The 14,456-nt window shown below is 37.9% G+C and overlaps 1 protein-coding gene across 1 annotated transcript in view; it reads left to right on the forward strand.

The window, feature by feature from the left end:
• The window catches only part of snrkb (SNF related kinase b), a 33,636-nt gene that overhangs the window by 13,532 nt on the left and 5,648 nt on the right, over positions 1–14,456 (forward strand). The window contains exon 4 of the mRNA XM_061917403.1: positions 13,235–13,376. Within this exon, the coding sequence (XP_061773387.1) occupies positions 13,235–13,376 (142 nt within the window). The remainder of the gene's footprint in view (positions 1–13,234; positions 13,377–14,456) is intronic.

Raw genomic sequence — 14,456 nt, forward strand, 5'->3', positions numbered from 1 at the left:
TGCAAGACCTGGGATGTTTTCAGCTTACAGGAATTGTGTACAGATCCTTTAAACAGTGGGCCGTGCATTGTCATGCTACATGAGGTGATAGTCTCGGGTGAATAGCACAACAATAGGCCTCAGGATCTCGTCACGGTATTTCTGTGAATTCAAAATGCCATCAATAAAATGCACTTGAGTTTGTTGTCCATAACATACGCCTGCCCATACCATAATGCTACCCCCATCATGGGCCACTCGATTCACAATGTTGACAACAGCAAACCACTCTCCCACATGATGCCACACACGCTGTCTGCCATCTGCTCTAAAAGTGAAAACCGGGATTCATCCGTGAAGAGAAAACCTCTCCAACGTGCCACTGAATGTGTCTCTTTGCCCAGAAAGGTCGGTTACGACGACAAACTGCAATCAGGCCGAGACCCCAATAAGGACGATGACAAGCGTTTTTTTTTTAGACAGTAATTATTTGGTTTTGCAAACCAATTGCTGCAGCTGCTGTCTGGGTGGCTGATCCCACACGGTCATTGAGGTGCACTTGCTGCATGTGGAGCTCTTGAGTTGGTGTGGTTGCACTTGGTCTGTGGTTGTAAGGCCGGTTGGATGTACTGCCAAATTGTCCGAAACACTTTTGGAGACGGCTTATGGTAGAGAAATGAACATTGGTGGACATTCCTGCAGTCAGCATGCCAACTGCACGCTCCCTCAATACTAGCGCCATCGGTGGCATTGTGCTGTTTGATAAACTTCAGAGTGGCCTTTTATTGTGGCAGCCTAAAGCACACCTGTGCAATAATTCAAGTTGTTTACTCAGCATTTTGATATGCCAAAGATTTAGACAGATTTGTGAAAAATATTTGCGAAGAATAGGTATTTTTTGTATACAGTAACATTTTAGATCTTTGAGTGACATGATAAATGGGAGCAAAAACAAAAGTGTTGCGTTTATATTTTTGTCCTGTGCCTTTAATTGCAGAGGGCATGAGTTTGATTCCCGCTCAGGGTTGCATCAGGAAGGGCATTTGGCGTTAAAAACCATAACCATTAATGTGATCGACTCGCTGTGGCAAACGTTAACACGAGGGTGGAAATTAATGCTTTAATTCAGATTGCCAAATGCTACATTTTCTCTCAAAGTGATTATTGTGTTCATAGTTTAGGAAGTCAAAGTCAAAAAGTGCAGCACTGCTACTAGTTATTTGGAGACAAAGCTTCTTTGCGAAACGACTTCATTAGAGCCATTCTTTCTTTTGTGTGATTATTTATAGCTGTAGTTCTCGTTAAACACACATCACATTATATATTAAATAGACAAAAGTCTGGGGCTGTACCTGTTGGTTCACACTAGATTAATCCCCTAATTCGTCAGCATAACAGGCACTTTGGCATGACCCGATTATTTTTTTACAAACGTACTCCTTTGTTTACTATTGTGTAATTAACCCTAATGTAGGCTTGGGAAATATATGCATTTTATCTATATATTCAAGTTCTTTGGAGCAGACAATTAAAAAAATATAAATGTAATTTTTTCTACTCTTTCTCCGGAATAACTTTTGCCCCTAGGAGCTTTCGTAGCTTGTGCCATCCTTATTACTTCCTTAGCAGAGATTCACACACCTAGCAAAACATGGCTAATGCTAACGAGAGCAAAACATTTGTTCCAAAGAAAAGAAAAGTGTCAGTACCTTGGTTTTGCAACAGCAGGCATTAAACAAAAGACCACACATGGCAAAGTTTGCTTAAAAAATGCAGCAGCACAACAAACATATTCCTGCATTTGGAACCAAAGCCTCCAGCCAAGTGCAGGAAATACAAGCATAGTACTTTACGGGGCGAACAAATCCGCAACAACAAACACACACACTACGGATAAAAACATCTTATTGTGTTGGAGTCATTTACACCAGGTATGTACAATGATCAGTGTTATGATGTAACGTGGCAGGCTACTTTTCATGCGGTTTATGTAAACATGACAGCATCAGAAGCACAGCAAGTTCAAAGCCAGAAACATAATTTTACTAATTAAAGCAACAACCAAAACAAAACACGAACAGTTTGATATTGACATCAAATAGAAAGGGGCAACATTACACACAGCAGACAACAAACGCATAAACGATACTATCTATGACGGAACAAATCAATGATTGAAGTGACAAGCTTCAGCTTGCAATCCAAACAATACCCCATTTTGTGGACCAGAAGATATGACAGCCATGGAAGCACATTCAATCTCTTTATAAACTAGCGCTAACATAATCCAGTGAAAATATTCAACAGAGCTACCGTAACTAGCACTGCTAAGCTAACGCTGCTCTGTCTGGGCGCTTGACATCACAGGTCACTTTGCAAAAGGCACCACCTTTTAAGGCACACACTTACACCCACACTCTGCTCTAATATAAAATGTCTCAACTGTGTAAACCAGATATTAGATTTTTTTTAAAGAAACACATTAAATACTTTCCCTGGCAATTATTAATTACATTTATGAAAGAGTAATTTTTTAGTAATCCAATTACTTTTTGGGTAAAGTAACAAGTGGCTACAATAATTATTTTTTCAAAGTAATTTTCGGAACACTTATGATGGTACCATGTATGCTAATAAAAAAGCACAGTGGAGAACAATCACTAAAGCAGTCGCTCTGCACACCGCTAGGATGTGTGAATGAATAAGTCTGCTTAGGCCAGATTGCCCAGGCCTTCACTTCATGACAATCTAGCTGACATAACTAGTTTCTCTGCCAAAGGGCCGTATCTACACACATGTGAGAAACTACTGTTTTCCATGGTAGATAAGACATTTCTTGTCTGTTTCGTTTTGACTAAGCTGCTCCGCTGCTTACATCAACAATGGCAGGGTCAGTGCACTGTTCCTAGTCTTTATGATGGACTCCAAACCCATCAAATTAGCCTTATTTGCCTCTTCTATAGCTTTCTATGTTGCGCTTAGGAAGACCTCATCTCAATGTTTGGATTTTTTTATTTGCATACAGTATAATGTACAATACTAAGTTTTTTTTTTTTTTTACAGAAGTATTTCATTTAAAACAAGTTTTAATTTCTCACTTTATTGATCAGATTGATTTTTTTGTATTACTATTTGGTCAATATTGATATCTTTATTGATTTATTGTAGTTTATTTATTTGTATGCAAGGTGCAATCTTACATTTTTGTTTACATCCATCCATCCATCGATCCATTTTCTACCGCTTGTCCCTTTCGGGGTTGTGAGTGGTGCTGGAGCCTATCTCAGCAGAAATATTTTATTAAATTATTTGAATGTTCTCATTCATCCATCCATCCATCCATCCATATACTACCGCTTATTCCCTTTGGGGTGGCGGGGGGCCCTGGTGCCTATCTCAGCTACAATCGGGCGGAAGGCGGAGTACACCCTGGACAAGTCGCCACGTCATCGCAGGGCCAACACAGATAGACAGACAACATTCACACTCACATTCACACACTAGGGCCAATTTAGCCAGGTCATTGTAATTTCAGGGCATTCAAATCAATCGCAACTGGACTGTTTGTTTGTCTTTTATTCAAGGTAGAAATATTAAGTTTACACTTTATTATTCTCAATGTTGGGTATTATTATTTATTTGCATGCAATGTGCATAGCTACATTTTTGTTTACAGTAGTACTTTATTCAAGAGTGAAGTATTGCCTCCCATTAGAAGCTCTCAATTTAGTTATTTGAAAATTATTGCATAATAACTACATTTTATATATGGCTTATGATCAAATAAAAGCAAAACTTTTTTAAGTGTGTATTCATTGGTTTCTTTAAAAGTAGGGAAAAAAAATATAAATCAAAATTTTGTGAAAAAACATTTTATTTTTAGGCCATTTTGCCCAGATCTAGATGGAAGGGATCAATACACTCTTAATAAAAAATAACTTTTAACAAGATTTTGAAGATTCACCATCTCCGATGTGGACTTAAACTATCTGGTCGACCACACGTACAAAAGTATGATTTCTTTGCCTCTGATTGGGTCCATTGTTAAAGGGGAGCTGAATGTTTGTTTGGAATTTTGCCTATTGTTCACAGTCTTTATGAGAGACTAGAAGACAGAAGTAGTTTTTTGCATTCTAACTTGTAAAAATCATCTTGTTCTAGGTGATTAGCAATGCAAATAATGGAAGCAATCTATTCTGCCTCTTAATCACTATAAAAATGTATCCAAAAACCGCCAAGAATAGTTAATTACATTCCATAACCTGTTTAGTAGTCAAGCTGCAGTGACATTGTTATTTTAAGAGCAAACATGGAGGAACTTTTTTTCTAGTGTACTAACACATCGATGTGCTACTGTATTAGCCGTGAGCTAGTTACGGCAAGAGGTAAGGTAGCAACTACGTCAGCAGCAGAATGGCTTTTCAGTTTGTAATGCACAACACTGCAATAAGACACCAATCTACACTGACTGAAAAACATGAATAATTATATTACATCATCTGTGAAGTACTAGCCCACATTTCATGTTTTGTTTGTACACAGCTAGCCAGACTGTGTATAAACTGTACTTGTAATTAGACACATGACGTGTTGGGTGTATCATGATCAATATTGTTTTGTCCAGCTGACTGGGGACGTTTACAGTTGATTTTTGGGAAAGCACTCAATTTATGTAAATAAAGCATAGCTCAAAAAGTCACGCCAACCTCACTCTCTCGGCCTCCGTCTGCTCCAACGTTTCACCCTCTTGTCGTGCTCGCTTTTATAAGCAGCAGTTCGTTCTCCATATATTCAGCTTCAAAAAGACAAGATTGTGAATCCTCATTTGTCCAAAAATACAATCGTCTTCGTTGTCTGTTACAAAGTCTGCCATGATTAGAAGGCACTCGCGTTTGTTTCCGTAAGTAAGAAAACACATTTGTTGAAAAAAGTTCAGTTCCCCTTTAAGCATTAAGCATCCATCCATCCATCCATTTCCTACCGCTTATTCCCTTTCGGGGTCGCGGGGGGCGCTGGCGCCTATCTCAGCTACAATCGGGCGGAAGGCGGGGTACACCCTGGACAAGTCGCTACCTCATCGCAGGACCAACACAGATAGACGGACAACATTCACACTCACATTCACACACTAGGGCCAATTTAGTGTTGCCAATCAACCTATCCCCAGGTGCGTGTCTTTGGAGGTGGGAGGAAGCCGGAGTACCCGGAGGGAACCCACGCATTCACGGGGAGAACATGCAAACTCCACACAGAAAGATCCCGAGCCTGGAATTGAACCCAGGACTGCAGGACCTTCCTATTGTGAGGCAGATGCACTAACCCCTCTGCCACCGTGAAGCAATAAACGACAATATTGACTCATCAATGCTTGTGAAAGTATGTATTTAATGCATGTTGATCGATGCTATTTTGTCAAGAAATGTATTTATAACATATATATACACGGTGTTTCCTGGCCACTTTGCGGTTCACGTGCTGCAGTCAATGAGTACCATGGAGTACATTGACAGTTAAGTACCCATTTATCTTGTTAAAATAACATAGGTCATAGTGTTTTAGGAGCATTGCCAGCACCCCTCGCAACCCCAAAAGGGACTAGCGGTGGATTATGGATGGATGGTTGGCGCATTATTCTCATTGGTTTCACAACACATACATTACATTAAAAAAGTTAATAACAATACTTAAAGGCCTACTGAAACCCACTACTACCCACCACGCAGTCTGATAGTTTATATATCAATAATGAAATATTAACATTGCAACACATGTCAATACGGCCTTTTTAGTTTACTAAATGCAATTTTAAATTTCCCGGGAGTTTCGTCTTGAAAACGTCGTGTAATGATGACGTGTACGCAACACGTCACAGGTTTTTAGGAAGTATGAGCGCTACGCACACAGCTAAAGGTCGTCTGCATTAACAGCATAATTACACAGTATTTTGGAGAACTGTGTTGCTGAATCTTTTGCAATTTGTTCAATTAATATTGGAAAAGTCACAGTAGAAAGATGGAATTGGGAAGCTTTAGCCTTTAGCCACACAAACAAATGGTGATTCCTTGTTTAAAATTCACGGAGTTGAAACTTTCCTATGGATCACAGCGGACATGGATCCCAACCACTTGTCAACCAGCAGGTTTTGGTGAGAAAATTGTGGTTAAAAAGTCGCCTCTTACCGGATATCAGCTGAGCTTGCGCCTCCCGTACAGCTGCCGTCGACTTCCCCGAGACACTGCGTGTCAACACCCGGCCGTGGACGTACACTTTCGACTATCAGGTACTGTTAAACTCACTAAAACACTAGCAACACAATCGAAAGATAAGGGATTTCCCAGAATTATCCTAGTAAATGTCTCTAAAAACATATGAATCAGTCTCAATGCAACGCGATAGCAATTGCGTTTTTTTTTTCTTTTCTCTTTTTGTTTTCTAGTCCGTCGCTATCAATATCCTCAAACACAAATCTTTCATCCTCGCTCAAATTAATGGGGAAATTGTCGTTTTCTTGGTCCGAATAGCACTTTTTGTTGGAGGCTCCCATTAAAAACAACGAATATGTGAGGAGCCCCCACACATGAAACGTCATCGTCTGCGACTTCCGGTAGAGGTAGGGCTTTTCTCCAGTTGCGAACTTTATGGTGGATGTTCTCTACTAAATCCTTTCAGCAAAACTATGGCAACATCGCGAAATGATCAAGTATGACACATAGAATGGACCTGCTATCCCCGTTTAAATAAGAAAATCTCATTTCAGTAGGCCTTTAATATGAATTTGTGATGTGGAAGATGTGCATCAGCCTTTTGCCGCTGATAGCTAATTACTTGAGTATGGACAGCTATTGTTAGTATTCTAACAGTTTATTCCTAGTCTTGTGGAGTTGCCAGGGAGCCACTAATGGTTGGTATTGTATGCATGTGTGATATTCCCTATTGAGCTGGAAAAAGTACATTACTTTGTGGCTTCTCAGCCCTTTAACGTAAGTGTTCTCTAGACATGAGATGATCATGACTGTGTTCACTGTGTTGCCAGAATTGAGCATGGTTGTCCAAGGGGTAATTTAATGCTGTGTGCTTATCCCACACAGACTGCTGTGTGTCCAGTCGTGGAGCTGAATTTGCCATTTACAATAAAATCAAATAAGTGTTTGTCTTTAACATGCCCAGGCAAAATAGCTGGTTGTTTGGGACTGTTCATAATTCTCTTCTCATTGACAGAAGCTAACAAGATCAGTCATAAAGAATAATTTATGGGGTACTTTGGTTATGTGGAATAAATTGAACACTGTGTTTTGTGCCATCAATACTATTGAGATCATATCCCAAAAGTTAAATCTTGGTCAGTAACAGGTCGCTGATTATGCCTTTTGAATGTTTGGTTTTGTCATACTTTTATGGACCGTTATAAATCCAATGTCTAAATGGATGAAGTAAAGTCTAACGGTAGTAATGATAAACCGCTGTAAAACTCCCAAAAGTTAGTATTCTCGTTTTAAATCAAAATGTTTGTAAAACCGTAATGGATTACCATGCTTTGATGAACTCATAGATCGGTGATATTGCTCATTTCCTAGAGAAGCAGCGAGCGCACTAATTGCTCACAAGCTTTAACTCTAACATGAATATTAGACACAGTAACATCTTTCCCCATTACAAATGGCATCACTAAAACTGTTACAAATTAAAACGGAAGAAGATAAACATTTAAACATTCAAATAACACAATTTTGGCTCTTTAGAAGCCATACCAATATATAATGCCTTTTTTACCAAGGAAAGTACATTGTGTCTGTTTATTATTTTATTACAATTTTTATAACATTAGGGCTGTCAAGTGATTGATTTTTTAAAATCAGTTTAATCACACTACTGAATTGTGATTAATTCTGATTAATCACAGCCTAATTACACTCTTGAATTGTGATTAATTATAATTAATCCCAGGCTAATATTTGCTTGCATTAATAAAAAAAAAATGCCTAAGAAAATACCCCGATATTTGGACAAAAAAAAATATTTTGTAGTCAGAATGAACGCGGCACATTTTTCAAATGTTTTACTGATCTGCAGTTCATTGATATGCTCAAAATTAGGTGACAGTAAGAATAGTGAAAATTAAGTGCACATTTTGAAAGTATTTGCAATAATATAGCAAACTACATGCAGATGCACAGTAATAGACAATGTAATAAACACACCCATAAAGAACTTAACATTGTGCACCATTTACATCTGCATTTACTCTTGTTTAAACAAACAATCTTATTTACCTTTTCATATGACAATGCTAATGTCTTATTTTGGTACACTGCGACCCCAGCTTGTTGTGATTTCGTACAGATGTCCAATTTTCTCCAGTAATCAAAATATATTCACAGTCAGCCAATAGTTACAATTTCATGCTTTTATTTGTGTAGTACCGTTGGTTCATCCTTGCTGTAATTGTAACTCTCCTAGGTATTGTATGATGTATCACCTGTGGGGATATGATTGACATGCACTGTGCTTTCATCGATGTTAAGTGGCCTACATGCCATGGCTGTCTGTTTAGCAAAGGCATATGTTTAACATGCACAGAGGTACCACTGTCGTGTAAAACATTTCTACAATATGTTTTGCAGTCATGTTCGAAAAATTTTAAAACCTTAAAACGTACATTCTAATGAGACAAAGGATGGTAACTTCCTAGAAAATGCTATGGATGTTTTTCACTTCACCGGGAACATAATGCATCATAGTGGTGTCACAGTGCTCAACTTTATGGATTATTGTGACATGTGACAAACTTCAATATGATGCAAAAAAAATTTTGGGTGAATAATTTGACAAAATTGGATGGATGGAATTTGAGAAAATATGATAAGTTCTTTTTCACCTATGTGTTTTTAAGTCATTCTTCAAAAGACATTCCATGAAAAAGGTGATGTTAGAGCTGGTTATGTTAATGACGGTAGTGAACCAGTGGTGTTAGAACATTCTATAAAAGTCAGGTAAGGCACCTTAGACATGACTGGGTCTAAGAGTGACATGTAACTGGTGGTAAACAATGAAGTATACAGTGTAGAGATGTGCCCATTGATTGTCCACTAACCAGTATTGTGAAAAAGTATGCGATTCTTATTGGCATTTAATTACAATCACAAACGCTGATCCCTCTAGCTGACACTAAATGTATTTTTAGTCCCTCGGGTGACAAATGGTTAGTGGCTAATTGTTTATCTCCATACACAGTGTGGAGCGCTCCCTTAAGTTAATGATAATCACTTCCATTGCGGCAAATAAACCACATTTCTTAGTGTCTTATGTTTTATTATAACTGGAGGAAGAGGCAAAAAAATGTTGCACACCAAGAGTAAGGCAGGAGCAGACATGCTTATCGCTAAGCTAGTTTGAAACAGGACCAGGAAGAAAGTGCTTAGTAAAGTCAAAGAAATGTAGATGGAACTGCGTTACAGCAGAAATTTAACAGGAAATGAACAAGTAGATTATTAAAAGTCCAAAGAGATTATAATATAACAACAACTGTTGGTGTGTCAGCATTGTGGCATTCAGTACACAACACATAAGATAAAGGCCGATATTTATTCTCTCTAAAACATTTATTAGTTTTTGCTTTTGTTTAGATGTTGTGTGCTATTGATTTTTTTTTTTGAGCAAACATTTGTATTTGATAAAAGATAATAAGGAATTAGTTGATATTGTTAAACTATCATTAGCATACACAATAAATACACTGAATATTGTACAGTTAATACATGTGATCGGTATTGGTATCGACTAGTCTCACTCAAGAATGATCGGAATCTCTAGCATAAAAAAACCCTGATTGGAACAGAGCACAGTGTGATGTTGGCACATGTAGATCGCTGATGTTAATGGACTCCATTGTGATTACAAAATGGAGTTTGGGCATATTGCAAATGCAGTTGATCTGCACCATCTTGTGTATAAAGTGGGGGAAATGTGCTGAACCTTTGTGCAGCCTTGTGCATGCTTGACCAGTCAGTAACCTCAATTCTGTAGCCTTTGGATGAAAAATGTGGACAAGTCACGTCATTTTGCAGCCTTTTATTAGATGACCTGGATATATTTGCTGTGTTCCTAGAGACTTGACATGTGCAATATGTTGTATTTTTATTTGCCGCGGAAGGATTAAAAACGAGCAAAACACCACGCTACACCAACACAGGTGTGTGTGTTTCTGTAATTCAGTCCTAGCTCTTTTGTCTGGCTGTTCATAAGCGCGGAGGTGGAAGGGAAGGAAAGGGAGGCAGACTGCAGGAGGAAATAGACTGTCAGCATCAGGAAGCCTGTGCATGTGTGCATGTTTGTCAGAGGTCATGTACGAAAAATCTGAGCCATCCAGTGTAATACTTTATATCCTATGTGTCAAAGTCAAGGCCCGCGGGACAGATCCGGTCCGTGAATGAATTATTTATGGCCCATGGAATGATATTTGATTAGTATTAGAACCGGCCTGCAGGTCACAGCCGCCTGCTGCTGTTTAGCACGCACCAATACTACATCAGTGTTGGTGCAAGGAATTTTCAAAATGGGGTCACAGGGACCCCATCAAGTCATAAAGATGGGGTCCCACAGTAAATTTTTAGGGTCCCACTTTTTGTAAGTGTTTTAAAAACAAATAATTAATGTATGCATTATCTTGTTATAACTCACATTCTATATTGTGTTTTGGAAAAAAGGTTGCCATAAACATTACTTAATTCATTTGAAAAAATTATACGAAAGAAAACAAATTTAAATGTATTATTTATAAACATTCATTCACTTTTTTCTTTCCTTCATGGATCTAAACTTGACCGCTGCCAGTATGTTTTTCTATAATTTTACTGTAATATTTTCAGAATGTGTTTGTTCTATTTTTGGCCGAAGTAAGACGAAAAAAAAAAAAATCTGAAATTGTCTTGATTCTTTAGTTTTAATACAATGATTTTAATAGTTCGGCCCGAGTGTGTACAGACTTTCCTCTATGCGGCCCCTGAGCTAAAATAAGTTTGACACCCTTTATTTATTTAAATATATTCTACATATATTCTACATTTAAGTGCAGTCACGAAGGAACATATGCATTATACAGTCTGATGGCTGTCGGTATGAAGGACCTCCTGTGTCGTTCCGTGTTACATTCTCAGACTCCCAAAATGTAACACGGAACGACACAGGAGGTCCTTCATACCGACAGCCATCAGACTGTATAATGCATATGTTCCTTCTTTACTGCACTTAAATGTAGAATATATTTATATTATTCATATATTATATATATAATATATGTCATATATTATTTATTATTGTTTATTGTGAGCGAACTGTGGTGCTGAATTTCCCCCAGGGATCAATAAAGTACTTTCTATTCTATTCTATATGAGATGGGTGTGATATTCAATTTACTTGCATAAGTCCAAGTATTTCAGGCTATATAATAAATATTTAAAAGCAGGCATTTTTGAAGTGCTTGTTTTAAAGCGGGCCTTCAGAGGGAGGATGTCAGCACATTTTTCAAACCTGATACGAGGATTCACATTATATTTGTTAGTATTTTTTTGTTTTATTGTACAAACCCTGTTTCCATATGAGTTGGGAAATTGTGTTAGATGTAAATATAAACAGAATACAATGATTTGCAAATCCTTTTCAACCCATATTCAGTTGAATATGCTACAAAGACAACATATTTGATGTTCAAACTGATAAACATTTTTTTTTTGCAAATAATCATTAACTTTAGAATTTGATGCCAGAAACACGTGACAAAGAAGTTGGGAAAGGTGGCAATAAATACTAATTAAATTGAGGAATGCTCATCAAACACTTATTTGGAACATCCCACATGTGTGCAGGCTAACTGGGAACAGGTGGGTGCCATGATTGGGTATAAAAGCAGCTTCCATGAAATGCTAAGTAATTCACAAACAAGGATGGGGCGAGGGTCACCACTTTGTAAGCAAATTGTCGAACAGTTTTAGAACAACTTTTCTCAACGAGCTATTGCAAGGAATTTAGGGATTTTACCATCTACAGTCCGTAAAATCATCAAAAGGTTCATAGAATCTGGAGAAATCACTGCACGTAAGCGATGATATTATGGATCTTTGACCCCTCAGGTGGTACTGCATCAAAACCGACTTCAGTGTGTAAAGGATATCACCAAATGGGCTCAGGAACACTTTGTAAAACCACTGTCAGTAACTACAGTTTTTCGCTACATCTGTAAGTTCAAGTTAAAACTCTACTATGCAAAGTAAAAGCCATTTATCAACAACACCCAGGAACGCCGCCGGCTTCGCTGGGCCCGAGCTCATCTAAGATGGACTGATGCAAAGTGGAAAAGTGTTCTGACGAGTCCACATTTCAAATTATATTTGAAAACTGTGGACGTGGTGTCCTCTGGAACAAAGAGGAAAATAACCATCCGGATTGTTATAGGCGCAAAGTTCAAAACCCAGCATCTGTGATGGTATGGGGGTGTATCAGTGCCCAAGGCATGGGTAACTTACACATCTGTGAAGGTACTATTAATGCTGACTGGTCCATACAGGTTTTGGAGCAACATATGTTGTCATCCAAGCAACGTTATCATGGACGCCCCTGCTTATTTCAGCAAAACAATGCCAAGCCACGTGTTACAACAGCGTGGCTCCGTAGTAAAAGAGTGCGGGTACTTTCCTGGCCCACCTGCAGTCCAGACGTGTCTCCCATCGAAAAAAAGTGGCGCATTATGAAGCGTAAAATACGACAACAAGACCCCGGACTGTTGAACAACTTAAAGCTGTACATCAAGCAAGAATGGTAAAGAATTCCACTTTAAAAGCTTCAACAATTAGTTTCCTCAGTTCCCAAACGTTTATTGAGTGTTGTTGAAAGAAAATGTGATGTAACACAGTGTTGAACATGCCTCTTTCCCAACTACTTTGGCACATGTTGCAGCCATTAAATTCTAAGTCAATTATTATTTGCAAAAAAAAACAAAGTTTGAGTTTGAACATCAAATATCTTGTCTTTGTAGTGCATTCAATTGAATATGGGTTGAAAAGGATTTGCAATTCATTGTATTCCGTTTATTATTACATCTAACACAATTTCCCAACTCATATGGAAACGGGGTTTGTAGAAAACAGAGTCTGGGTTAAGCAGAAAACGCCTCAAAATATGCTCTGGAAAATCATCTTTTGGGGCATAAGAGCGCTCACAAGCTCACACTTGTTATAGTCTATCTGTGCTTTGTGTGTTGCAGATATCTGGTCTCTTGGCGTGATCTTATACATGTTAGTGTGCGGAGTTCCTCCCTTCCAGGAGACCAACGACAGTGAGACTCTGGTGATGATCCTGGACTGTCGCTACTCCATCCCCGACCACATCTCAGGCGACTGCAGAGAGTAAGCACTCATGCATCACAGTGGCAATCTATCATCCTTTTTTATTACCACAACCAATATTCACAACTCAACATTATACGCTAACCCAACCCTCATTAAATAGTGAATAGTATTACTAAAGGTCATCTTGATTAGCTAAATTGAAGCAGTGAGTCACCCTGTGTTAAACAGTTACTGACCGTAAAAGCCTCTCATTAGTTTCAGTGAATAATTTTAGTGCTCCAGTTGCTCTAGTATATTCTTTAGCCTGCTGTGCACAGACATGCTTTGTTTAATGCCTAGAAGAGCCAAAAAAAACCTGTTTTAATTCTTTGAAGACACGGTCTGTGTCATATACCTTTAATCTGCAAGTTTTTTCATTTTAGTAAAATACATTAACATTTACAGGGGTCGGTTGTCATACGTTTTACCCTAATGTGAATTGCTCATCGTGAAAACATATTTCAATAATTATTATATGGAAGCTTGAAGAGTTGAAATGTGTATCATTCTCTTTTCCCAACTATTAAAGGCACTCTGACACATTGTTCCGACCAACTTCATCATGGGAATGGTTGTCACAATGTTATTTAATGGCATTTTTTAAAACAAGAAGGCAGTTTAACTGCATTGACAAATACGTTACTTATTGCAACTTGACACAAAATGTGCAAGCCACATGAGCAAGAAATAGATCTGTTAATGTGTTATGTACAGTGTGAATTAGGGCTGTCAAAGTTAATGTGATGATAACAATTTAACAAAAGATTCCTTCAACAGCATTATTTTTTTAATGGCGCGATAGCATCTGTTCTGTCAGAGAAATAGGTGATGAAACAGACGGCGGATTAGTGGCAGAATGTATATATGTATGAACAGTAAATACATATAAATGTATATATGTATGTATTTACATACATACATACGTGTATATAAACATATGTATGTATATATGTGTACATGGATGTATGTGTGTATATATATATACGTATATATATATATATATGTATATATATATATACATTAGGGCTGGGCGATATGGCCTTTTTTTAATATCTCGATTTTTTTTTAGGCTATATTGCGACGTACGATTATATATTA

The sequence above is a fragment of the Nerophis ophidion genome, linkage group LG12, assembly GCF_033978795.1.
Source record: "Nerophis ophidion isolate RoL-2023_Sa linkage group LG12, RoL_Noph_v1.0, whole genome shotgun sequence".
Lineage (NCBI taxonomy): Eukaryota > Metazoa > Chordata > Actinopteri > Syngnathiformes > Syngnathidae > Nerophis > Nerophis ophidion.